The sequence below is a fragment of the Eublepharis macularius genome, chromosome 15, assembly GCF_028583425.1.
Source record: "Eublepharis macularius isolate TG4126 chromosome 15, MPM_Emac_v1.0, whole genome shotgun sequence".
Classification (NCBI taxonomy): domain Eukaryota; kingdom Metazoa; phylum Chordata; class Lepidosauria; order Squamata; family Eublepharidae; genus Eublepharis; species Eublepharis macularius.
The window spans coordinates 35,576,347-35,602,254 of record NC_072804.1 but is presented as its reverse complement, the minus strand read 5'-3'; the positions used below and the strand labels follow the sequence as shown (position 1 = coordinate 35,602,254).

The following is a 25,908-nucleotide window of genomic DNA, read 5'->3' as shown; positions in this document are numbered from 1 at the left end:
GGTAATCAAGTGCCCAATTGTATACTGTGCCTGTGGGGGGGTGCTCAGCACTTCAAAATCAATACGCATGCCGCTTTCTGCGATTTCTAAAACATTCAATTACCTGCCTCAAAAGCAGCAGCAATACCATTTGTCACACTGACATGACAGGAAAAACCAAAGGCTTAAGAGAATAAGCCACAGTGAATACAGCTGGCAACCTAACCCTACCTTGCTTAATGCAGAGAGTGGCTGTGGCTGGGGTATGCATGAGAGGCTCACAACAGGAGTGCCTGTAAACTCTGGCAGATGTGCTCTGGGTTGGCGCAACTTTCATTTATACCCAGCAATTTCAACCCAGCAATTTCCATTGTCTGGAAAAAGTTGGGGTGATGGTGGTTGCCCTGTGCCTTCTTGTCCATTAAAGCTGCCACCTGGCCCTTATTCCCTACCAGACCTTTGGCTGTTGTAGGGGGTGGGCAGAAGAAAAAGTATTAAAAGGCTGCCCCCTTAAAGTGTACCCTGTATTCTACACTTGGCCTCCCATATCCTCTGCACCAAAGGCAGAATGCACATCTAAGAAAATCAATCTGGCTTTCTAAGTGGGCGGAGCAGAGGAAACCCATCTATGTACAAGACCTCAGCCTGAGTCTCTGTACACGCGACCTCTTCACAAGGTTGCTCAAGTGTAGGGAGATGCAATGTTCTCCAGGAAGCTTAGTTTTAAGTTCAATTTCACCTCTCTACACAGAGCTGGCAGAGATCACTCCTGAGAGGATTTGTTAATTTTATCTTTGCCTCCCCCAAGAGGAGGTGAAACTGACAGAGCCTTAGGGAAGGCAAAGATGAAATTAACAAACCCTCTAAGTAGCAATCTCTGCCAGCTCTGTGTAGAGAGGTGAAATTGAACTTTAAACTAAGCTTCCCGGCTAACATTGCATCTCTTTACACTTGAGCGTCCTCATGTAAGATGTCTCGTGTACAGAGACTCTGTAAAGCAGATTCCACTGTACTCTGCCTCAGTTTAAGAGACATAGAATATGCCCTACCAGTGCTCAGCTTGCGAAACTGCCTTATACTGAATCAGCCCATCAAGATCAATACTATTTAGTCAGAATGGCAGTGGCTCTCCTGGGTCTTGATGAAGGTATTTCACATCACCTACTGCCTGGTCCTCTTAACTGAAGATGCTAAGGATTGAACCTAGGAACTCTGGCATGCAAGTAGGTATTTTTTTGAGAGTTTTACCTGAGCTGTGCCAAATACTTGCCCATTTTGGTTTTCAGGATGAAAATAATGGGGGGGGGGGAGGCCCTTAAATATCCTGAGACATCCTGTGTCACAAACCTGAGAATGTTCACTTTTCTCCATCCCTCTTTACCGCCATGATTCCCCTGCTACTTTCTTTTGTCTTTCCTCTCTTTGGTTGGTCTTCCTTCATGGTGATCCCAGACAACCAGGGATCATGTAGAGAATGTTACAGGATCACAATTCTACACAACCAGTCAGACTATGTATGTGCTGACATCTCAGAAATTTCTGTCACCAACTGTCTGCAGCAGATTTTTGAAATAAAAACAATATTTAGTGCTTCTGGGACTGGTGGCAAGTAAACCTGGTCATGCAGAAACTTGCTCAAAGAAAGAAATTTGAGCCAATGCTCTCTGAAGCAGCAAATGTTTTTATCTCTTCTGCAATGATCCCAAAGTCCTGTCTCCTCTCCAAAGGAGCACCACCAAGGGAGGGTGGAAAATCCTTTCAATGATGACAATAATCTTGACAAACAGCCCTTTTCCTGCTTACTCATATACCCCAAAGCAGGACAAAATTCTTTCCAGCCTCACCTGGCGTTTTGGAGGTTTAAGCTCATCCCTTGGAACAATGTCAATGAGAAAGTCAAACTGATCAAACTTGGTTATGGCCATGGCAATGTCATTTCTCTGTAACAAAGCAGAAGTTAATGTTTAGGACCTGAGACAGGTGCTCCAGCCTGCATGTAGCTGGACATTGCCTCACTTAGGTTAACAAGCAACTGAGCCTCAGACGCACTGGAGTACAGCTGGCGATAAAGAAATAAATCCTCAACAGCCAGAAGCATTACAAAGATTTTCAAGGGAAACATTATTTTTGAAATTCCAAGACCGTTCCCATTCATTAGTCTGCAAATGCAATCAATACAGGACTCTTGCAGTTTGTTAGGTTACAGCTCTTTTCAGCTTCACTCAATATCATGCATCTGTATAAGTCAAAGTCTGTCTGATGCCAGTAACAAAAGATCTACAAATGATGTACTCATTATCAAGAGAATAGGGATCACTAATACCGCTCTGCAACTACCTTCGAAACTCGAGTCTTGGTTATTCCATTTCCCTTAAGTTTAATCATTTTACTTTTGGGTGTTTGGTGTGTTTTTAATCTGTGACTGCTGCAGAGACCACTTGGGACATGTAAAGAGACTGCACAGCTTAGAAACCAGATGAGGGCAGGGTGATGTTTCTAGGCAGTAGAGACTTTACCAGTTAAAACTATGTTAGAGAGTCTCAGCAGAGCCCTTGGATCACCAGTGCAATGTGCTTTTAGCAAGTAACCTTTGCCAGGAGGTATAATACCAGAACCGGGGCGGGGGGGGCGGGAAGCAGGCAGCCAAAATGTGGTGCTAGATTTTTATTGTTGCAACTGAGCACAGGCCTGTCTCTTTTAGTAATAATTTTTTAAAAGCTTGGCTCCTGGGTAGCTGAAAATATATTGCTAGACCTAGGCCCATATTTAGTTTGGCTTGGAAAGCCATGTCCAAACATTCTTCAAAAAAAATCCTACCCATCAATTTGAATAGGCTGCTGAGAAGGAAAACCATTTGAGCGATATAGTGTGGTACAACTTTCCAAATAAAACACTATTCTTGGACTATCCTCAGCAACTTCGTGCAGTTCACAAAAAGCCAGGTGTATTAAACAGAATTGCAATTGGTATTCACGTGTCCTCCACCATCCCTGCTTATCTCATAAAGTTACATATAGATGAGCCACTACTTTACAGTGAACCAATAACCACATGAGTTGTAGTACCTACATTATTCCAGTATCAGCTTTTGGGAACTAGGTCCCACTTCATCAGATGCAAGAGTGTAAGTTCAAGGAGCCAGAACACTAAAGAAAAGGCATTTTTAGAAAAGTTGGGTGTAATTTTTACCTTCTGATCTATGTCTAAATACCAAATTAGCCCAGGAGCACTAATTAACAAGAATAGCCAAACTGTGAGTCTAACAGGCATTTTTCCTTGGCAGTTGCACTGAGATTCCACAGAGTTTCCTAAGATGAACACAAGCTGAAGAAGCAGTTCAATGAGGTGTTTTTCTTCCAGCTAGTTTGCAAACTATGGCTTGCCCTCACTATAGTGTGGCACAGACTTGATTCCAACAAGCTGTTGATACCACCCCCTTCTACCTCCAGTGCTTGTGGCATCTTGGAAATAGGAGGGAAGTTACTTTATTGGGGTTTTTTAGAATATATTTACCCCATTTTTCTTCCATACACACAGCACTCAAGGCAGCTGAGAAAAAAATGCATCAACACAAACACACTTCTAAAACAACCTGTAAAACGAACAAGGCAGAAATAGCAGATGAATCAAGGAGTAGAAGCTGCAGAGAACAGTAAGAGAGAAAGCAACAGGTGCAGAAATGAAAAACTTCCCCAGTGGAAAATATCTGCCTGCCTCCAAATCCATTTTTGAAATAGAAAGGTCTGAAGAGAACATCCACAGGTAAGGAGTGAAGGGGCTAGATGGGTTGCTTGGGGCACAGATTTCTATCACTTGCTCAAAACCATAGGCTGGTGTGATATTGGACTTGGCCTGCCTTTCAGAACTTTATCTGCAGAGGAAACATCCTTCTGGAACTCCAGCAGGGAAAGAGTGTATGGGAGGGAGGGGCAGTGGCTGAGAGTAGAGAGGGCAGAGGAGAGAGTTAAGTGCCCTTTCTGTCCTCAGATGCTCCACTGCAAATCAAGATCCTGTGTAGCAGACCACTGGAATTAGAGATGACTGTATTCACCAGGTAACCAGTAAAGGCTTGCTCTCTCCCTGGCCCTCCAGAAGCAATACTGAAATGGCAAAGGAAATGCATGGCTCCTTAAGGCAACTTTTAAAGTCTTCTGTTACCTGCAAAGTCCTGCGTTTGTTGTCTTCTGTATGTATCCATGCCCGCAATGTTAATTCCGTGATGAATATCTGAGCAGCCTTGGCAAACAGCACAGGTGCTTCAGCGCTGATCATCTACAAGCAACAATGTCAATTTTACTCCCACTGTAAAAAACCCCCTAGAATCTTGCTTCACTGAGGCCTGACGGAGCCCTTCTGCAAATACTGGCAAAATTGCCATTACGGCGCTTATTGTTTTTATTTACTGTTTTGCTCTCAACTCTTCTCCCAAGAAACTCAGAATCTTGGGTGTGAGAGTTAAGCCACTGTATCCTTCCAAACTACTGTGGGGAAAGTAAGGCGGAGAGGAAATGTATGGCCCAAAGTCATCTGATGAGCTTTGTGGATAAGCAAGGCTTTGAACCCATGTTTCCTCACTGTCCAATTCAAACACCGTCAGCGACACAATCCTGACTCTAAACTTTGAAGGTTACAAGGTAAATAAGCCTCATGGTCTCCAAGCCAAATTGCTGCAAGATCTCGAAGTGAAGCCCCTTAATATCTCCTGAAAGTTATGGAGATCCCTGTATTTGCACTTCGCCTAGCATAAGAAAACAGGAGAGAGACACTGCGCTCTTGTAGTTTAAAAAGAGGCATCATATCCCCCAAACAATTTGCACAGCAGGCCAACTTCCCTTCGCATGAAGGAAATGCTGCCTTTCACTCTGATTAGGCAGCAAGCTCCAAGGTTTACCTCTTGTTACTTTTCAAACTAACACTCCAGGCACGCTTAAGAAACACGAGACCTTCCTGTTACCTTCATCCCTGTATATGCGTCTTTGTTAATTGCACTGATACCTCGCCCTTTTACTTACAAAGCACTTAGGGTGGCTTACAAAATAGAAGGAAAAACAATAATGAATTAAATAAAAGGCCAACAATAAAAACAAAACAAACACAATAAATGTGAGGAAGACGTCAAAGGTGCAGCTGCTAAGGGTGTGCTTGGAGGCACATTATCTAGCAGCCGTGCTAAGCAAAGGAGATCGGGGTCGCGTCAGTATTTGGGTGGGAAACATTCCCCCCACCCCATGTATGCTGCTTTGAATTCCATAAGAGGAGAAAGGTGAGGCATAGATGCACTAAACATGATTAATAATAAATAATATTGGCAAAAGCAGAGAGGTCCCCTTCCTGAGCGGGAGGTAGGAGAGAGACGTGGGTTTACAGATCTGATATGTTGACTGAACTGTCCTAACTACTGCTCTGGCATGGGAAGGTCTTCACTACCCACTATGGCCCACTTCCATTTCAGGAAGCAACATCTGGCATCACAAGTCCATCCCCCCAAAATACATTACTCTAATTTCACAGAAGGCTTCCCCCTCTAGCTCCAGCATAATAGCTCATGCTGTGTTTCAAGATAAAGGCCCATTGCAAGCCGGGCTGCGCTAACAAAAAAGATGCGCTTCAGGGATGCAGTTCCAAAAGTAAAATCGAAGTAGCTCAGAACTCATTCACCGGCTGTATGTCAGGTCAAAAGTTTCGCTTGGCGTTTACCTTCACGTCTTCATCAAGTTTCATGATCTTCTTAATGCGTGCCAAAGGAAGCTCCTGGACTCTGAAATCTTTCTGTAGAGTTCAACAAGGAAAGAGAATGGTTAACACTGCCTCTGCTAGCCAACGTTCAACACCCAAGTGGAGGTTATTCAGCTGTATCGACAAGAAACAGACAATCATCGCAAAGCGGTTTAGAAATGTACTGTACCCCCTGCAGGAGATTGCCCATCCTTCCCCAAGATATGGCTCTTGATGCTTCCTTTCATTAGCAATCCACTTCTACAGTTACACAAGAAACCCACATTTCTAAAGGGTACAATTTGCTTCTTTTAATACAATCAAGATCTCCACAGAACTTGGGAGGAAAAGAAAACTCATGATTCAATACATCATAATGGCTTTCATGCATGTTCAACCCAGTGTGTGCGTTAAACTTGAACCCATGATGGCCACCACTGAGCTAAACGTGGGACAATTCCTTAGTTTTATTTTTCTAATGGGGGGGGGGCTTACAAGCTTCAAGTCCTGAACTAACTTGGGAACAGTGAAGTGTCAGAGATGACCTGCATGCAGCGGTAAAGAGTGTCTTACTAAAATATATATTATAAAATTACTCCAAGAAACCAGCCAGAGAAACAGTAAATCCATATTAAAATGCCCTAAAAATCCTCCAGAAACAAATAACACTGTGCACTTTCCCCTCGACAGGTTAGCAAGCAAGGACAGGTGCTTCTAAAAGAAAAGTAAGTTTGACAGCTTTGGGGCCACTTTAAAAAGAGACATGGCTCTTACCCGTCATCTGGTCTCATGTTCTTTGGTTTGTAAGTACAGCCTTACCAGAACACCTTAGCAGAGTGCCGATGAAAAGAGAGATTCTTTGAAAGAATGGGGCCCAAGGTGAATGAAGGGCTTGAAATAGTCACCATTAACACCATCAATCAGGCCCATAAATAAAAGAACAATGGTTCTGTTATTACAGTACCAAAGGAATGTGTTTATGCCTCCCCACCTGAGGAAGTAATGACATCTTTTCCCCCCCGCACCTTTTCAAGGGCAGCTCCACTGAGAGCAGGCTATAGTAGTCAGTCCTCAAGGCTACAAACACACAAATGATGGTGGCCAAAGAAGCATCATATGAACATGATAAAAGGTGTTTCTAGACACAGCTGAAATCTGTTTAACCGGCAGCCAAGTGAAGCCTAGAAGTACACCCAAGATACAAACTGCTCCAGTATTCAACAGCAAAATCAGTTCTCCAAGAGCACCTAGATTACCTATGACCACTTAGGAAAAGTGATATTAAATTTTATGTGTTGCTATTATATTGTGGATAATGGAATAAAATCTAGTAGCCACAGTGTGGATCACACCCAAAGTCACTATGCTAGGATAGCAGAGAAGACGTCAAGGTTGCATCAAGCAGCAGGAAACCTGAACGCTCCCAGTGACTGCTTTGCCTGTGCTATGTTGAGGACTCCTATTTGCATAGGCAGATATGCACGCAGCGAGTTCAGCAGATTGCCTATAGGAGGCATCATCTTGGTACTGATTGTAAGCAGGGGAGCTGCAGAGGTTTGTTTTATAATTATCTTTCCTTTGCTCCCTATTAAATTTTCCAGTCGGGCAGAAGAGGCTATAACTTGACATTCAATGTTTTGTTCCCTTACAGAGAAATAAACTGACACATGCGATCAGGATGCTTGAAATTAAAAACTGCCCCTTTCTTGAAAAGCTGCAGAATAAGAGTTGAAATCTCAAGCCTGCAGCTCTCATGTGCCAGAACTCTACACACAGAGGGATCAGAGTCATCAATTCTGGGTTTTATGCATCAAGATCTCTCCTTCTGCCTCCCAAAAGGCGGCTCTAAGTGTCGCAATGAATGGGAAAGCTTATCTTTCGCCTGCTGTTTCTGAGCTGGACCTCTCATTTTAATAGGGGGCATTTTCTAACCTAGCAGCCTTTTGTTTTTGGAAATTTTTCAATTACATTCAAGACTCTGCAGTTTAGGACCAACCACTGTAAACGTGGTAGAGATGCAGATCTCTCAAGAGAGCCTTGTTCTGGACTATGCGCAAAACAGATGAACAACAAACCCACCCCACCCTCAAAAGTGAAGTTTCTGTTGCTTGTTCCTAGTCCCCACATAACCATTTTAAACAACACTTGGCAAAATCATGTTTGTTTCAATCTAGGGAAGTATATATACTTTTCTTCATTGCAACCTAGAAAGACATTAAATGTCATTATATAATTTTTTTTCGAGACTTCAGCATTCAAGGTGCGTGTGTGGGGGGCACCCTTTTAGAACAATGGGTCCAATGTGATCCATGTCAGCTTCCCTATGGTCCCTGCTGACACTGACCTATTTTCTCCCCCTCCTTAGAATGTGTTCTATCAACTCCCCATCAAAAAGACAACAACACCCAAACAATGAAGTAGTACTTTCATAATTCTAACCAGAGTTAACGGGTCAAGGTTCCCTGAAGCAGCACATTAATTCATACAAGACTCAAGTCCTGCAGCATCTTTAAGTCCAACAAGATTTCCAGGGTATAAACTTTCAAGAGTCAAGGCAGTTGATACTCTGGAAATCTTGTTCATCTTTAAGGTGCTACTGGACTAGAAATCTTGCTCTTCTAGTGCAGACCAATATGGCTACCCGCTGGAAACTTCCATACAGTTTCTCCTGTTAACTGAGTTCTGAAAGGCTTGTCCCACATGGCTTCATTTAGTACCACAACTTCAGAAAATACACAGCTGTTTATAAAGGGGCACCCTAGCCGCAGAACGGCCACCCAAGAGAGGCCTGCCAATCTTTATCCTCAATTCAATTTAACTGGAGGATGAAGACCAGATTGTAATTAATAGGTTTCAGTATGCCGACTTACGTTTAGACTTAGAATTTATATATTCATTCAAAGGTTTCCAATTCTGTAAAAGCACTTAAATTATTGAGCTCTCTTTCACACACTCAAGTAAGTCAACAGAAGATAGGAAGCCACACACAGCTCACGTTTGCTAGATGAGATGCAGAAAATCTCTCCCCTATTCTTAACCAAGGGCACACATATATATTCTTTAATTTGTGCTGCAACGCTACGCCACAAGAACCCATCCTAATCAAGGCGTCTAGGATGGCAAGCACATTTTCAAGAGCTAAGATGCTGAACTGAGCTCTGTGGGACTACTCATCATACAAAGAGATGGCAGACAACAGAAAACTGTGAAAGAGACATATGACATCTGTTTTACTTGTATATAGCTCCTCCCCTCCCAAATTCAAGGCTACAGAATCCATTTTCTAACACAGTTAGGTATTTCACGCAGTTCTATTAGCAGGCATGGGACTCATCCAATACTGCACTTTCTATGTGTTTTGGCCGAGAGGAAAATTTAGTGACGAGCCTGTGGAATTCAAGAAACCAAGCCCTTATGAAGCAACCACCATCTCCACCCAGCCAAAACACAAAATTCACTCTCATTCAGTATCCTCTCCAGAACGTGAAGTTTCAAACACCAGGAGGCAGCAAAGCAAGCAACTCTCCCTAGCTGAAAAAAGTAGGTTTATTTCTCACCCACTTGTTGCACTGCTGCCCATGGTGAGGATTCTCTTGGAGGTAGGAAGTCTACATCATGAGCAAATGCAGTGATCCAATACTGATCTCCAATTCCTTTCCTCCCCCACCACAGAAGACAGCATGCAACACACTAAGTTCTTGAGATATAACTAATATGAGATTTAAGACTGTCTGAAAGCTCTAAAATGCTATTTAAGGGATACTGAACCGGAAGGCAAAGACAGCAATTCTTTCCTAGGCCTTTAGGGGGGGTCTTGTTTTTCCATTCTGCCCTTGATTTGTTTACAAGGTTCTACTGTTGTTGTTCTTCCCTGATGATCGGTCCCTTTACCTGTTTTTACCATGTTTTAGACAGTGTTAGAGGGGTGTTGGGGTTTTAATTGTAAATTGTCTTTGCTGCTTTTTGTAAGCCACCTTGGAAATGGTTTTGTGGAGGGAGAGGTGCATACAATCATGTCAAAGTAAATCAATATCTTACCACAGTAAGGTTCCGAATCTCTTCCATGACCCGTGGCCAGAATGACTGAAGGCATTGCTGGGCATCGCTGTTGCCCCCTGCACCAAAGCCGCCATCTGTGGACATGATGGTAACTGAAAAGAAATGAGGGACACGTTGGAAGCAGGGAGAGATTCAGGTTGAAGAGCTGCCTAGTTAGAAAGCTCTCCAAGGTGGTTTGGCACAACCCTAACTTTCAATGTCCTGAAGAGGCTTCTTACAACCCACTCTCATTAGCATAGATTTTACTGAATCTGAAAAATCTAAAAATGTTTTGCATTTGAAACCAAGTCATATATTTAGGGATTATCGTCCACCACACATGAATCTTCCTGTCCCCTCAAACTGACTGAAGGAAGCAGCACCCCACATCTCTGCCTTCTGTAAGGCAAGTTCTCTGCACAAATCACTTATCTGGGCTTGCCTCATTCCATTCAGGAGGCAGGGAGACTCTTGGCTAAAACCCAGGAAGTGAAGTCCTCTGAGGATAATTCTTATTGGCAACACTCCCTAAAAAAATAATACTGGTTAGGTGTTAAAAGAGTGAAGTGCTCTTCTAGTTTTAATTCAGAAAAAAGTGTGCCTTACTCAGCTATCAGACATATGGGCAACACTGTTTGTTAGAGAATTTCAGCTACACAGAACGCTTCCATATATCAGTGTTCTAATGCAGGCCAGGAAATGCAGTGTCACAGCAGACCAACAACACTGTAAGATACACCAGCAAAACACAAGAATAATTCCAAACGATAAAGGACCTTTGAATTACATAAACAAATGGGACAAGACTTGTCTTTGCAGACACCAGAAACTCCAAAGGATACTTACTACCTGCCTGCATAAAAAGGTCCAGCCAGTGGATTATAAAGGCTGATGAACATTTTCCCAGAACAAGACTCAATATTGCTTTTTCCTCTATGTTCCACTTCTAAGTTTGCACATAAGGTGAAGGGGAGGAGGGAGAAACTACAAACTGCTTTATTTAAAAGTCTGAATACACAGTTGTGTAATGGGAAATGGCTCACGGCCCAGAACAATTCTAGCATAAGCGGGTACAATTCTCAATGACTTATGATCCATTGTGTACAGCAGGTTTCATTTTGGCCTTTTCTCAAGCAAAAAGAGGGAGGAACCAAAATCCATTTGTCATGCTTTCACAAGATGTAAGGTTTTTCACAGGCTTGGATCCTAAGCCTTGCTTCTGTTCACAATGCATCCTCTTCTGCAGATGTCCTCTTAGGTACTAGCAGCTTCCATTTGTCCAACTCCAACGTCTTTCAATGAGCCAAAAAGCATCTAGCGCCAGAGGAAATCACTGCACAGTGGAGGACCTCTCTGCTCACAAAGCACCACACCAAGAAGCCAGGCTTACGATCCAGGACAGTCTCTAGTGGCTTTATTAACAATAAAACTTCTTTAAATGTGGACAGCCCTAATAAGTTACATAACTTAAGCAGTAATGTATACATACACACAATTTCCACAACATATTCCAAGCAGATCATTCACATGGAATGGAAAGGGCCAAATAACAGGCACTCTGATTCCCTGCCACAAAAACAGGGCTCTCTGCTCACTGGCTATGTGTATGGGTTCAACTAATGTGCTCCCTCTTTCTCTCACAGCTGGCAACAGTAACAGCACAAACACACTACAGGGAAAGTCCAAGAGGACAAGTTCTACATCTCTTCTCTAGCCATAGCAACCTACAACACTTAAAGAAAAAGGAGGAGACAAAAGATGGTTCCCTGCCATACTATGGTGTAACATATGAGTTGTGCTGACTTTGCAGCCAGCGTGCTCCCATTTCCATACCAACAGGAGACCCTGCGAGGGCTGAGGGGACTACCATGTAAGTGGCTGCTTTCAGGAGCCACATAAGGGAAGCCACAAAAGACATCCTTCAAAAAACGATTCTGTGATGTGATAAAGTTTTGAAGAGAAACAAAAGCAAAAAAAAAAAAAAAAAAAAAAAAAGCTCTTTGCTAACATACAATCACTGGTATTTTTCTACTGCTTTGTGATCTCTCTCTGTTCACATCATGCCTTATTTGTACATGTTTATATATAATAAAAACTAATTATGAAAACAGATTCTACTTCCTTGTAAGGCTTTTTCTATTCCCAATCATTCAAGAAAGATTATTCTCATGCTTGATTTCTACCTTGTCTGTTAATACTTGAGGGTCTGGCCTTTCATTTAGAGTAGCGGTTTTCAGGACTGTGCACCAAGGAATGTTTAGGTTCCTCAGAGTCTTACCAGGGGTCTCTCAAAGAGAAAGTCAGACGGGCAGGTAACCTTCACTCCCCAACCCCCTGGATTTTCCCCATGACTACTAACCAACCTTCTCTGCAGCAGCATCCAGTTGCTGCAGAGTGTTGACTTCGTTGTGAGGTACACTGCACTACAGCCCAACCAACTTGGCCACTGTCTCACATAAACTGAGCAGGCACCGAAACATCTGCTTCCTTCTCCATGGAGTGGTCAGAGTACTGGACTACAATCTGGGAGACCCAGGTTCAAATCCCCACTTTGTCATGGAAATTTGCTGTGGTGGCCTTCGGCCAGTCAAACACACTCAGCCTACCTTACCTCACAGGGTTGTTGAGAGGATAAAATGGAGGAGAGGAGAATGTGGTAAGCTGCTTTGGGCCTCCTACTGAGGAGAAAAGTGAGATATAAATGGTATATACATTTTTAAAATTCTCTCAAATGCTGCAAAAAGCAGCAGTTCTGTGACAGGTACCCTGGGGATTCCTCAGAAGACAATGGATGATGTCCAAGGATTCCCTGAAGGTGGATAGTTTAAAAATCTTTGATTTAGGCAATTTCCTTGACAAAACACACGAACACCATAAAATTCACAGGGAGACTTGCTATGATCCATTTGCTGAGTTCACAAAATGGTGGGAAGGAAGGAATCAGTGCTGGAAACAAAGAGAAGAAAAAACTTGAACAACGCACAGGTATCTGTCACTAAACATATTTCAAATCAAGAGATGCTTCTGCAGCAGAAACCAAGTCAGTTTCTGTGGATAAACCTCTCAAAGAGTTTTGCACACTTTTACTGGGTAACAGACAAGACAGTTAAGCCAGAGACCACCAAACTTTCTGTAGAAGGGCTCACTTCTAAACTTTTCCCATCTTTGGAAGACACACAGGGGGAATGCAACTCTGTTGATTCTCCCGGATCTTGTGGCAGTTTTCAGCACCATCAAACATATTAGGCCTTGTGAGCTGGCTGTCTAGCTGAGGCACCAGGCGTTGGTGGCTTGATTCCCGTATGCCAGACAAGAGTTGCTTCCGGCTCCTGTTTACAAGCACAATCCCAAGCCCAAACCAGAATCCCTAAGAAATGCCTTCTCCCATGTGAACCTGTCTGCTGGTTAAGATATTCTTCAAAGGCCTTGCTGTTCTGAGTACCCCACTTTCTGAAATAAACCTGTGGCATCAAGACTCTGGAACTCCTTCTCCAAAGAGTAAATTTAGCATCAGATTTACAAGGTTTTAGATGCCTGTTAAAGACATTTTTATTAAAAAGCCTTTTAAAAGATGTCAAGAGGAGTTCCAGTAAAGAGTTTTATTTCCTGTTTTAGCTGTTGCTGTTTTTTTAAAAACTTGATATTGACTGTCTAATTTAATTTGTATGTGATTCTTAGATTATTTTATGGCTATTGTTTTTATAAATATTCTTAAGTCTTGTTATGCTGTTGTTGCTTTGAAGGTACAACTTGTTGGTTTGTTGTTTCTGTTTTGAGGTTTACCATACGTAGAAGAAAGGCAGAGTATAAATATTTTACTATGATTTTGAGCTTTAATATGATTTGCAACCAGTGTGATGTAGTGGTTAGAATGCAGGAGAAAACCCATTTTCAAATCTCCAGTCTCCTGTAACAGTCACAGAGCGACCCTCAACCAGCCACTCTTTCAACCTAACCTGTATCACAAGGTGGTAGTGAGGAAAAGGGGAGAGAGAGCCCTTCTTGTCACCTTGTGCCCCTCGGAAGAACAGCAGGACAAAAGAGTGGTTGATTATGTATATAAAATTAATTAAACAAAGATATTTGCATCATTGGTTGCTTGGAGACATTGGATGGCATTAATAATCTGAGATGTTTGCCTGCTTATTTCCCTGCCCAGAAAAAAACAATTATGGGTTTAAGGACACAGAACCTAATCCTCAGAATTTGCTCTGATCTGGCAGGAGTCTTATGTAACTGATCACCCAATATTAGCTTCACTAGCACCATGGCAGAACTTTCCCCTTCCAAACGGTGATGCAATCCACTCAAAAAGCCAATAATGCAGTTCTCCCCAAGCTATTTTGCATCCCAATCTACTTAACCTCTGAACTGTGTGAAAAGAAAGAAAACACCCATCCCCTAAATACACACACACACAAATACATCAGACACTTGGCAAGTACTCATTTCCAGCTATGCGTATGGCCACCTAAAACCATTCAGTTATACTTCAAAGGATTAAATCATTTCAAAAAACTGTTCTGGAAAAATAAAACATTCATAACCTATGAGCATGGCAGTGGAGAAAAAAAAATCAAAGTTAGTGACTAAAATGAAAACATCTGACAATAAATTTGGAGTATGAGGAGAGAAGAAGTTTGATTTCTTTCTCCCATGAGGAATCTAAGAAATCTGCAATGAAGACATAAATATATTTTATTTACCAAAAGTAACTCTCTTGCCTAGAAGGGAACATGCAAGAGCTTTTGTAGTATGTGGTGCCAAATGTCCGAAAGAAAGCAAAACTAAAGTTTTCCAGTTTTCCTTACGAAAATGGAATTGCATGTTACATGCTTAACACAGGTTTGCAACAGAAAATGGCAGCTGTATGATGAGTGACCATTCCACCTCTTTCTACAAGATGCACACATCCTAGATTGTGGAGCAAGATTCAAGTCCAGTAGTACCTTAAAGACCATCTGGATTTCCAGGGTATTTCTTAGGTTGTGTGACTCAACCCCCTCCCCCCACACAAAAAGATTCAAGTGGGGAAAGACATGAAATGATGAAGTCACTATATGTACACATGCCTAAATGTTACGGGAAGAGAGAAAAATTCAACTCAGAGGTGCTATTGTTAGGTAGCCATGTGTTGACTGTACCTGGGCCATTATCATCATTTCCGTATTTCAGGAGGGTGGGAAGTGGGTCGAGACAGTGAACTGCATAAGGCCACCTTGCAGATTCATCACAGAAGCAAGATTTGCACCCAAGTCTTAGTCACTATACTACACCATCTCTCTCTGAACCAAGAGTAACATGTATGTGGACAGAGGTTAAGGCTGCAATCCTAAGCATGCATATTCAAAAATAAATGACACTGAAACCAATCAGAAAAGGGGTAGAGGGCAAACGCATAGACATATGAAGCTGGCTTTGACTGAATCAGACCATAGGTCCATCAAGGTCAGTACTGTCTACTTAGACTGGCAGCAGCTTTCGCCTGGTCCTTTTAACTGGAGATGGTGGGGACTGAGCCCTGGACCTCCTACATGCCAAGCAGATGCTCTACCACTAAGCTACCACCCCTCTCAAAAGTCTCGGGCACTCTTTCTCTTCTATAAAACCTTGAAATGGTTTTTATTCACTACTCCATAATTTTAAAATGCTTCCAGCATAAATGAATTTTCTACAAAAATTAAAATCTATCAACAGCAAAACTTTAAAAGGGATGGGCTTTGGGGACTAATATTCCACAGGGCTTCTAATATAGCCAGAGCTGACAGGCACAGATCCCTGATATCGTGCAACAGATGCACAGCTGTCAGGAACACTCTCTAAAATGTTCATGTAACAGCAGCTTTTCTGCAGAAAGGCAGTCTTAAAGTAAGCCTTAAGTGTTCTGTCTCTTATAGGAGATACCCTTAAAGCCTTATCACACAGCGCTTCTTTTAAAACTGCCAAGCCGCCTGCAAAAAGTAAGTATACTGGGGTCATCAGGGTCCTACCTTTCTCCAAATTATCAGGAACAAAGTATTAAAATGGCATACCTGCTCCAAGCATCAAATCCTAGAAAGAGGTAACACCCTCCTCCTCTCCTCCCAATATCCAGGTTCTTGCTTGGAGCAGTTTTCAAATGTTCCACCTTTCTCCACAAACTTGCTTGCCAATGTACTTGTGCACAATTCCAGAACAATGACTCATTTACATCAGGCTGTGGCCAAACCTGGTGGGCCTCACTATCAGCCCTCTTGATCTATGAAGGCACTCTAGAAAATGCTTTTGCAAACAAAAGAAAAATGCTTATTAAAGATCAAAGTAGAGGGGTGTGGGATTCAGTCATGTGCCTTGATCCATACCTAAAACTACCCCTATGCACTGTCCATCCCCCTCATCCCTCAAAAGAACAGGTCCACCAAGATTTTTCACATCAACACGTGGGGAAATAATACAAATATCACCAAATGCAAGTTGGCTTAATATGCATGGCTTTAAATATTTGATGACAGAACCTTTTGATTTAGAATTAAACAGAAATGAGATCCCATTGCAGTTCTGGGGCTGTTGCACACAAAGATGCTTTCTAAACATGTACTTATTTTCCATGTTGGACTACACTGTTCTATATTTATCCTTCAGAGCAAGGCTAAAGTGTACACTGCATGTTTTCAGCAATTGCCATTTCAAAAATACAGGATCATTTTACATTAGCTTTTCTTGGACTGGTTTATCATATCATTCCAAAGTGATTAAATGGAAAGAGAGGAAAAACAAATAAACCTGAGCGTATAACATTATGAACTACAGCCTGAAGGTTTCATTTGCCTCAAAACGTTGCCAGTTTTTTGGTCACTCCATAGAATTCAAACATTCTCTCTTTTTTAGCTACAATAAAAATAGCAATGCAGGAAATGCGTTTTTTGTTCCAAGATAGCACTAGTCAATGTCATTAACTACGAACATAGCACACAATCCTCCAAGAGAAGTCAATAAACTTTTTAAAAGAAACATGCTGCAAAAGCAGAACAAGGGGGAAAAGCCCACATTTGGTTCCCTATCAAGTTGCAGCTCCAATTTTCCCATTTGTTGCCCTGCTTGTGCCATCCCGTAATCAGCCTCATATAACACTGTGCTCTGAGCATCTGGTTGCAGCCCTGCCCACTTCTACCAAGCCACATAATGTGATAGCACAGGACAAATGAAAGGCTGTCACAGACCAGAGCATTGACTCTTCCTTGTCACATCAAGCAAAGAGGCTGAGCACCTGAGACCACCCCAGAGTGAGGCAGCTGGGATTCCTCTTGCAGCCATCTTGGACGTGCCAGAGGAATCTCAGGTCACTGGGTCAGCTCTCTTGTCCTGAGATACAGCCCTTCCCTTCCACCCTGGACTCGGACTCTGAACTGCACACCCCCGAGCTCCTTGCAGCCCTTGATGTCTCTCCCCAACTAGATCCCTCAAGTCCCAAAAGGCCAAGTCCCACCCAACTCCAGCAAAGCACTAGCAATGGGCCATAAACCAGACATGGTATTTCTAAGAACTAGGAGCCTGCTCCTAGAGAAGAGGGGCTTGTATCTTCATCTGCTTGCAGGAATATTTGAAACTTCTGTTCACCCTTGGTTCTGTTTTGGAATACCGTCTAACCCCTTTGCATTGTTGGCTTCAGCCCCCAAAACTTGTGGCCCTCAGACTGAAGAAGAATAAAGACTGCCATACTGTCAACATGCATCACTACTATAAAATACTTTAAAAAGCCTTATAAAATACTATAAGGCTTGACCTGCTGGAGAAGAAAACCCAAGCACAACATCTTCCGTAAAGATGACCACAAGGGTCTATTTTGGAACACTCATGGCAGGTGAATTTCCAAACCTTCCCCCTGGAGACACATTACTTTTGTATGCATATGGGTATATGTTCCATATGTTATGTTATACATGTAGAGTGAGCATGCCTCATCATGTCTAAAGCATGGGATGAGATGACAGTTAATGGCTATAAAAATAGACTTCTTCATGGGAAAGAGGTCCATCAACAGCTAATGGCCATAACAATTAGAAGGAACTTCTACGAGCAGAGGCAGGTGTACCTGAAGACCATACCTAGGAGCAGCTGACTGGTCACTGTGAGGGCTCTAGTGGGAAGGGACAATGTTATATTGGCAGAGAGGTATGTATCCAGTGCACCTAAAAATGTATTGGGCAGCTCAAAACTCCACTTTTGAGAATGTACATATGCTCTGAGCTGTTTGGAGAAAAAGTAATAGAAAAATATATTTGCAGCTGCCTTGATTACGTTGTAGTAGAAAAGCAGAGAATGAACACCATGAATAATCATAGGAGTCAAAAAGCAATGAGAATGTAATAAATGGAGAGACACAAGAAGTACTGAGAAAGCACCTTGCTAATAAGACGTATATTCTGACCAAAATCTGTCTCTGTTGGGCAGATGAGTTCCACTTCCCATCTTGGGCAAAGTATCCAATGCCATCTCTCAAGGCTACTTTCCCATGCAACTCTGAGAAGGTACCAATTCCACAGGAATCATCAGAAGGTTCTGTGTTTAATGGGCAGCTTCAGGATCTGCATCTGAACCTCTTGAAGAGAGTAGTAACCTTTCCAAGCACCTTCAGACACATGCACCTGGGGCTCTTAACACGTGGAAAGTCTACACGGTGCATTTTTTATCCTACACTCACAGTGATTGATACACAGCTGTTCCCTGCTCAGTTGTCCTCACAACTGCCCTGTGAAGTAAGTTTGGTCCAAGCTCACCCAATGAGCTACAAGGATATGGAACAAAGACCCTCCAGGCCTAGTCACCACATAACACCACCACCCTATCACTCTTTTGCCAGAGTATCTTTGCAAAATGCTTTGTAATAGACACAGTTAGTATTATTAAATGCAATGGATCTGCACACACATACCCCTTAAGCAAAGCCCCATCATATGTGAAGATTTGCTAAATGAAAATACTTCACACAATTGTTCTGGTCATTTATTTCGGTGAAGTGAAGATTTTTCTAATTACAAGCTGTCAGAAAAATCACAACCAGGACACAGCCAAGCCGACAACAAAGTTCTAGCAGCCGAGCACCAACCTGAAGGCCAAATGAAAAAGTGACCTTTTCTTAGCGACCCAACACATCTGCACGATCTCAGTCCATTTAGGAAAAATGGTCATTTTAAAAAGTAATCTATTAAGAGCTAAGCAAAACTCACTGGCATTGCTATTTCCATCAATTATTATAGTGGCCTTTAAGCCAAGCAGTTCAAGGACACGTTTAAAAAATGGTACTTTAAAAGTTAAACATTTACTGGGTTTGTTCTGTTAAAGGGTGCACTACATTAGATCTCCCCCCACCCCCGGCCAAGTTCAGGTTTTCCTAGATTAGCGAGGTATTCTCTGAATTCAAAAAGGCCTCAAAACTTGCTATTGCTTGAATACAACTTGAGAGTGCAATACCTCACAGCTTCTGTACTGAGCTGTATCAAAGATGGAGCAAACCACCTTCTAAATTTGAGAATCTGGTAAGAAAGCTCTGTGGAATGTTATCCTTTACACTGCCATAATTCTGGTAAGTAGCAGACTTGAGACTCAGGACACACTGATCCCACTCCAGTCTGCACCTGTTCCTGCCCACGCATCTTTCAGAGACATTAGGAGGCCAGTAATGGGGCTTCCAATCAAATGTTCCTCCCTAGTTTGTCTCTCAGGTGCCCCTTAAGGCATATCTTCACTATATCATGCCAGGAAAGACTGGAACTAGAACTGTGGAAGAATCATCACCACACCCATTACGAAACTAGGATTATCAGAGCACCTAGAGGTGGAGGGCAGAATCAGGATAGTAAGCACAACGTAGACTCAGGTTAAGCAATTTGTTTTACTAGAAGGTCATGGTGTGGGGGAAAATGCCGGGTGGTGGGCCAGGACCCAGACACACAGCTGCCCCTGCCCCCCGGGACAGTGCACCATACCCACCTAAGGCCACCACAAAATGTGATTTACTTTCTGGTGAGAACATCTTCTGTGTATAATTCAGGACAGGAAACAGAATTTTTTCATGCAACACTGATCATTGGTGCACAGGCAGAAGCAGACAAACTGCACTGCTTATCCCTGTTACAAAACTGAGTATGATATGTTGAGAAAGCGTGTACCCCCCCCCCCCCTCTGTGGCTTCCTGACCACTGATACCTCAGTTACTCCTCTCTCTCCGAGCTGGCCCAGATATTCATTTTAATGAGCAGTGACTGAGATAGGTCACCTGTGAGGTAGGCTAGACAGAGAAACTGTGATGGTGCGAAGGTCACCTGGCAAGCTTCCAGGCAGAGCAGGGATTCAAACTGGAGCCTTCCAGACCCTTGTCCAATACGTTCTCCACTACAACATGCTGGCACTCACTTTCTTCCCAGTAGGCACCAAAAGCAGCTCATATTGTTTCCCCCCATTCTGAACAAGCTACAGAATCTTTCCTACCTAGAAAATCCACAAACACCAATAAGTCTAATTAACAGTGCACTGTGTTCAACACCCCATCTAACTCTACCAACTTCAGGTGTTACAAGAAGTTCTAACTGTAGAGAGTGTTCGTCTGTTCTCTGATAGTCACTCCATCTCTGGAACAATTTATTTATTTACTTCATTTATTCCCTGTCTGTCTCAAAACGAGAACTCCTCCACTTTATCTTCACAACAACCCTGTCACTGGCTCTCAATTAATGCCCCACAGGGACACCCAAAGTTTTACACTCAACAGATACTGTTCGCTTTTAGGAATCTGAGTATTTTTTTCAACAAATGTTATCTTATTAGCCATTATCATTGTCAAATCTAGGAATTGTTCTTATTGGCTAGCGTATATAGATAACAAAAGAAAATGTAAGGTAATTATAGGGTATGGTAAACCAGCTGCTATTTTTTCCAATGTAGTTATTTTGACTGTATATACATGAATCATGATGCATGTATATCCTTAAGCCAAATCACACATTTACAATCTGGAAATACCACGTGTAGAAATACTGAGGTGGCAGATCCTTTCCACCCTGCACCACCATTACAACCTGACTGCCTATATAGCACAGTATGAAACTCTTGATTCCTACAATCCTTCCTTCTCAACAACAGGAGGATCACAGAGATCTGGGGCAACAAGCTTGCAGGTGTATGTATGTCACACATAATCTTATATATAACAGTTTGCTACACATACAGTATTTCCAAATGGTAAATGTGTCAACAAGGCTGATTATGAAGTAAAAGCGTAACAGCTCTATTTAGTCACAAACCCGTATGCCTTAATTGTTACAGCAATGAGCTAAGACGTTGGTTTGTTCCAGAAATATCTGGATTTCAAAATGGGAACGGTGATTTAAATCAATAATTTATCTTTTTCTTGGCAATTTTAATTTTATCTTTTTCTTGAAGATTTAAATCAATCTACCCTGACTCCAGGAAGCAACAATATAAACATCCCACAATATAAATACATCCAATCCCACTTTAGAGCTTTCAATGCATGAACAATCACATTTAATTAAAATTTTCAACACACACCTTTTATTACCCTATTCCCTACTGAATGTTTAACAAGGAAAAATACTGTTTAACCAAATGAGAATAAAGTAGTTGCTTCTCATTAAAGGATGCATGTTCTGCCTTGTTCATTCAGTGCCTCGCTCCCTAGAGTTTGGGTACACACCAAATCAATATTAAATTTCTTGACTCTGGTAGCAAATTTGACTAACACCACCCCACTTCTCTTTGTTTTTTCAGCAGCGTGAAACAAAATGGATGTAATTATTTTGGTTTTACATTGATTAAGAGGTAACAAAATGCTTTCATTTTGTCTCCTGAACAATACAGGACAATCACTTTCATTTTAAAAATACTAACTGAAAAGGTAACAGAATTGAACTATCTACATTTGAATGTCCAGTTTCCTGGGTTAACAGCAAAGCAAAGGTGGAAGCTGTCTCAAATCCCATGCTCTCTAATAATGAAAGTTTCCAGATTTTAAAACTATGGATGTATGAATATACCCCTTTTAATTTTGTGTGTCCTCATATGTCATATTGTAAGCCTTTCATTTTGCTCATTTTCTTTGCCTGTGTTCCCAAACTGTTTGTTTCCTTTATGCCACTTTTATATTACAAACTATTTATACCATTTTACACAACAGATGCAAAAAAAATGTTAATGTGATATAATTTAATGGGGAAAAGAGCCAAATGGAGAAATGGAAAACTGAGTAAAAATAAAAATTCACAGGTTCTATTTGCCCAAGGAAAAAGTAAGAATGAGATGGGGATTTTCAGAGTGAAACAGAAGGGCTACAAAATTTCTCAGAAGCCTTACTGTAAGCCAGCATCAGGTTAAATTCTAGTGAAGTTTCCCTGGGAAGTTTATTCCACGGCCCAATTCAGGGACAACTTTTATTTATTTAGGTATTTATATCCTACTTTTCTCCCTAGTGGCAACCAAATCAGCCTACAACAACATTCTCCATTTTATTCACACAACCAGCCTGTGAGGTAGACTAAGCTGAGAGCAAGAAAACTGGTTCAAGAATACATACCTGGCAAGCAGTGATACCTGTTTTCCAGGAAAGCTAAACTGAAACATTTCTAGAAAATTTCCCAATTACTTATTTTTTAAATAAATAATTTAAATATTTAAGTAAGGTTAACAAAAAAGGAAAACTTACTTGGACAATGTACAAACACTAGGGTTTGTCCATGTTTCATATCCAACCTTTAGCCCATCTAACATGACTGATTTACAGCACAACAGCCCTGACATCTATAGATAAATAGACTATATTTATGTATGTGGGGCGAAAATTTTCCACAGAAAAAAACAACTTTGGGAAGTTTTCCACCCCATGTCACTGCCAGCAAGCTTCCATAGCAGAGTGGAAATTCAAACCTGGGTCTGACACTAATTATTACACCACACTGGCTCTCAGAGTCCATACATCAATTTATTTTCCCTAACTAAAAATTCATGAAGAGTTAATATAATGTTGGATTCCTAAAGAAAAGCAAATTATATTCAAGAGCATTGAGAGAGAGAATACACTGGAGAGATATCACACATTAGCATGGTACCTGTCTTTGGGATTTGTCCGCAATACCATTGCTATGCCCAAACATGCACGTTCTATAACTATGAAGTAGAGACGGGCACGAACCGAAATACGAATCAAAATTAGTGATGAACCAGGTCGGTTCATTATTTGTGAACCAGCAGTTCGTCAGATCCCATTGCTAACGGACCGCCACGAACTTTGTGCTGGTTTGTTTTTCAGTTCATCACTGAAGACAGTGGGGTGCTGGTCAATGTTTCCTAGGCAACAGGATGAACTTCCTGCTGACCTAGAAGTGACCTTCTGCTGACCTGGAAGTGGTGATTTGCTGGCCCGGAAGTGACATTTTCACGAACCAAAATGAACCAATTCGTGAACTGGGGCAGGTTTGTAAAAGTTCGTGGTTCGTGAAACGTGACGAATCACGAACTGCATGATTTGGTTTTTTTCTGGTTCGTGCCCATCTCTACTGTGAAGCCTTTAAACTGGACCTGATGCCAATGTTATCATGTCTGACCACTCCTGAGAGCCTGTGCAGCAAGACATATTTCTAGCCCAAGGATCACAGAAAAGTTTCCCAATTTGAGATTAATTTATAATCTAATCCCACCTGAAGCTTGCTTCAATATTTGTCTCTCTACAACCTCTCAATGGCTGTCTTCCCTATTCTTTGTGGCTTTTATTCTATTTAAGGTTTATATCCCACCTTTCCTAGAAAATCAAGCCAATGGATACCTGATTTATTTTCTTTTAAAGATACAAATCAAGGCAGCTTGTGGGAAAATATCACCATCCCAGTTTACAAGCATAAGGTGCCAAATGCCAATGGTTTTCAAACTTTCCATCTTTCAGAAATGTTTTGCACATTTACTTTTCCATGCAGGAACCACTATGATTCACTCCACTGAATCCCTGCATGCTACCAAGGGTTCTGGGACATGTTCTCAAAGGCCTCTAGCAAGGCCTGCTGGCCCTTATTGCTGCTTCTGGTAAGCTAAACATTTGCTGTAACTACAAGATTCCCAACCCATCCCAGCAGTTGAGTCTTGCAGGGGGAGATCAGCTTTAGTGTGCAAGCTGAGTTTCAAGGGACCTTGTCTGCCACTTCTCCTTCTACAAAGACCCAGGGCTCTCCAGAAGGAACATGGTTGGAAACCCACTGTTAACAGCCTAAGAAAAGGTCAAGCTGTCCAGAGACTTTGTTTTGCATCCCTCTTACTCAAAGGGGTTTCCTCAGAGGAAAGTCTCTTGGTTGTCCCTCCAAATGAAACAATTATCTGATTTCTCTTCTCTGAATCCCTTCCAGTAACCACCTGGCAACCTTACAAATGTAAGTGATCAGAAATTAATAAGACTTCAACTGAGTCCTAGGCAAGGCTGAGCAGTGCAGCATTCCAGCCACCTCAAAGGGCTATCACATCATTTTTGTTACATCATCACACTTCTTGACCTGCTAAATTATGCCCTACAAAATTTTTCAATTTGCTAGAGGATTCAATTGTAGAGAACATGGATAAAGGAGCTGAAACTATGCTTAATGTTTGTGTGTGCATACATAACTTGGAGAAACTGCAATCATAAGAGGAGAGTTAACATAACCTTGAGAAATTGGGGCACTTCGGTGCAAGCAACATCATCTTGTTTATGATACACATACAAACTCAGGCCAGTGCTGCAGTTTCCCAACACACACCTGGTATTCTTTGTTTGTACACAAACAGGCAAGGAAGGGCCTATCCATTATGGGTGATGGTGACCAATACATTGTGCCTCTACTCTTATCAGTCTCTGAAATCGAGAACCAGTACTGGCACAACACAGAAGTTTGTTGGAAACGAGTAAGCTTATTCATGTAAACAGAAACTGCCAGGAGCACAATCCTCCTGGTACAAGCCATCCCAAAATGAACAGGAACCGCTCACAGGCAACTCCAGTTCATTTCAATGGGGCTCCTTGAAGGACCATGTCCCATAAGTAGGGGTGCAAACATTTGTTAAGGGGAGGGAAATGGAGACCTGAGCGTGCACTGTGCGGAATAAAGGTCATGTTCTTGCTGGCGTGTTTTGGTCTCCCGATACTAACCTTCTCTAAGGTGGTGCTTAACTTAGACATGCTCAATCCTACCTGGAAGTCACAGACTCCAACCTGGAAGCTCTTCCCTCAATAAGTAGCATTTGCTCGAAATAAGGAACTAAGAGGAAGCTGTGCAAACTGGGTCCACCACACAGTTCTACTCACTGCCTTCTTCAGCAGCTCAGGCACTACCATCATTTTTTTAGTTTCTAGTAACACCCAGAATTTTTTGCTACCACCAATCGTTAGCAGGTAAGGCTTGAAGGCTGTGAACCCACATTTGGACATCACCACTTGGTAGTTTATTCCCAGTATGCCACTTTCATTGCCACTGTGCTTAACAATGACAAAAGAGATGTTGTAAGATTAATCGTGTCCTTGCTTGCCATTCTGTCACACCTTTCAAGATTAAAATGGACAACCGCTTTGAACTTGCAAAATTTCACTTCTCAGGCCAGCAGATGAAGGTTTAATCAGGACAGAAAAGCATCCTAGATCTGTGTCATTCTGCATATTTCTGACTATTTGAAGTACTGTACTTACTCAGAAGAAGAAAATGAGTAGCCTCCTGGCTCTTTGTTAAAATGGCTTCAATTTTAGGTCTTAACCTCTGCATGCCAGAGACAGTTCTCTTGGCTACTATAAATGTATTCTTTTTTCTCTCAACCTGGATGTCTCGAGACAGCTAACAGAAGCATAAACAAACTTTGTCCTTCAGTCATTTAAACTTAGAGGAGCGGTGCTTCAAGGTCACTCTTGCTAGTGAAGTGAGGCCTTGCTTCAGCAGTTTTTACGGCAAGGACCATTCCAAATTGGGGGGGGGGGGGAGTGGGAGAAGGCTGTGAAATCCTCAGTGTCAATCTTTACTTAGGACAAACAGGTAACAAAACAGATTCCGGAACGCACTGGTTCTACTTCTTCCATTGCAGGACAACAAATCTCACAAGTAGGCACATTCCGGTGACCTTCAGCATCTATTTGCAACAGAGAAGAGAAGCCTTATACTTAGTAAAGGGCTAGTGGAA

At 42.0% G+C, this 25,908-nt stretch overlaps 1 protein-coding gene across 2 annotated transcripts in view; it reads right to left on the bottom strand.

Annotated features, from left to right (window-relative positions):
• The window catches only part of NFYC (nuclear transcription factor Y subunit gamma), a 37,578-nt gene extending 12,005 nt beyond the window's left edge, over positions 1-25,573 (bottom strand). The window contains exons 1-5 of one of the 2 annotated variants that reach the window (XM_055000071.1): positions 25,427-25,573; positions 9,733-9,845; positions 5,677-5,748; positions 4,138-4,251; positions 1,824-1,919 (exon numbers count right to left, since the gene is read on the bottom strand). In XM_055000071.1, coding sequence (XP_054856046.1) covers positions 1,824-1,919; positions 4,138-4,251; positions 5,677-5,748; positions 9,733-9,845; positions 25,427-25,499 — 468 coding nt within the window. In that variant the 5' untranslated portion in view covers positions 25,500-25,573. The remainder of the gene's footprint in view (positions 1-1,823; positions 1,920-4,137; positions 4,252-5,676; positions 5,749-9,732; positions 9,846-25,426) is intronic. The other variant, XM_055000070.1, reaches the window with a different exon arrangement.
• Positions 25,574-25,908: the final 335 nt, after the last annotated feature.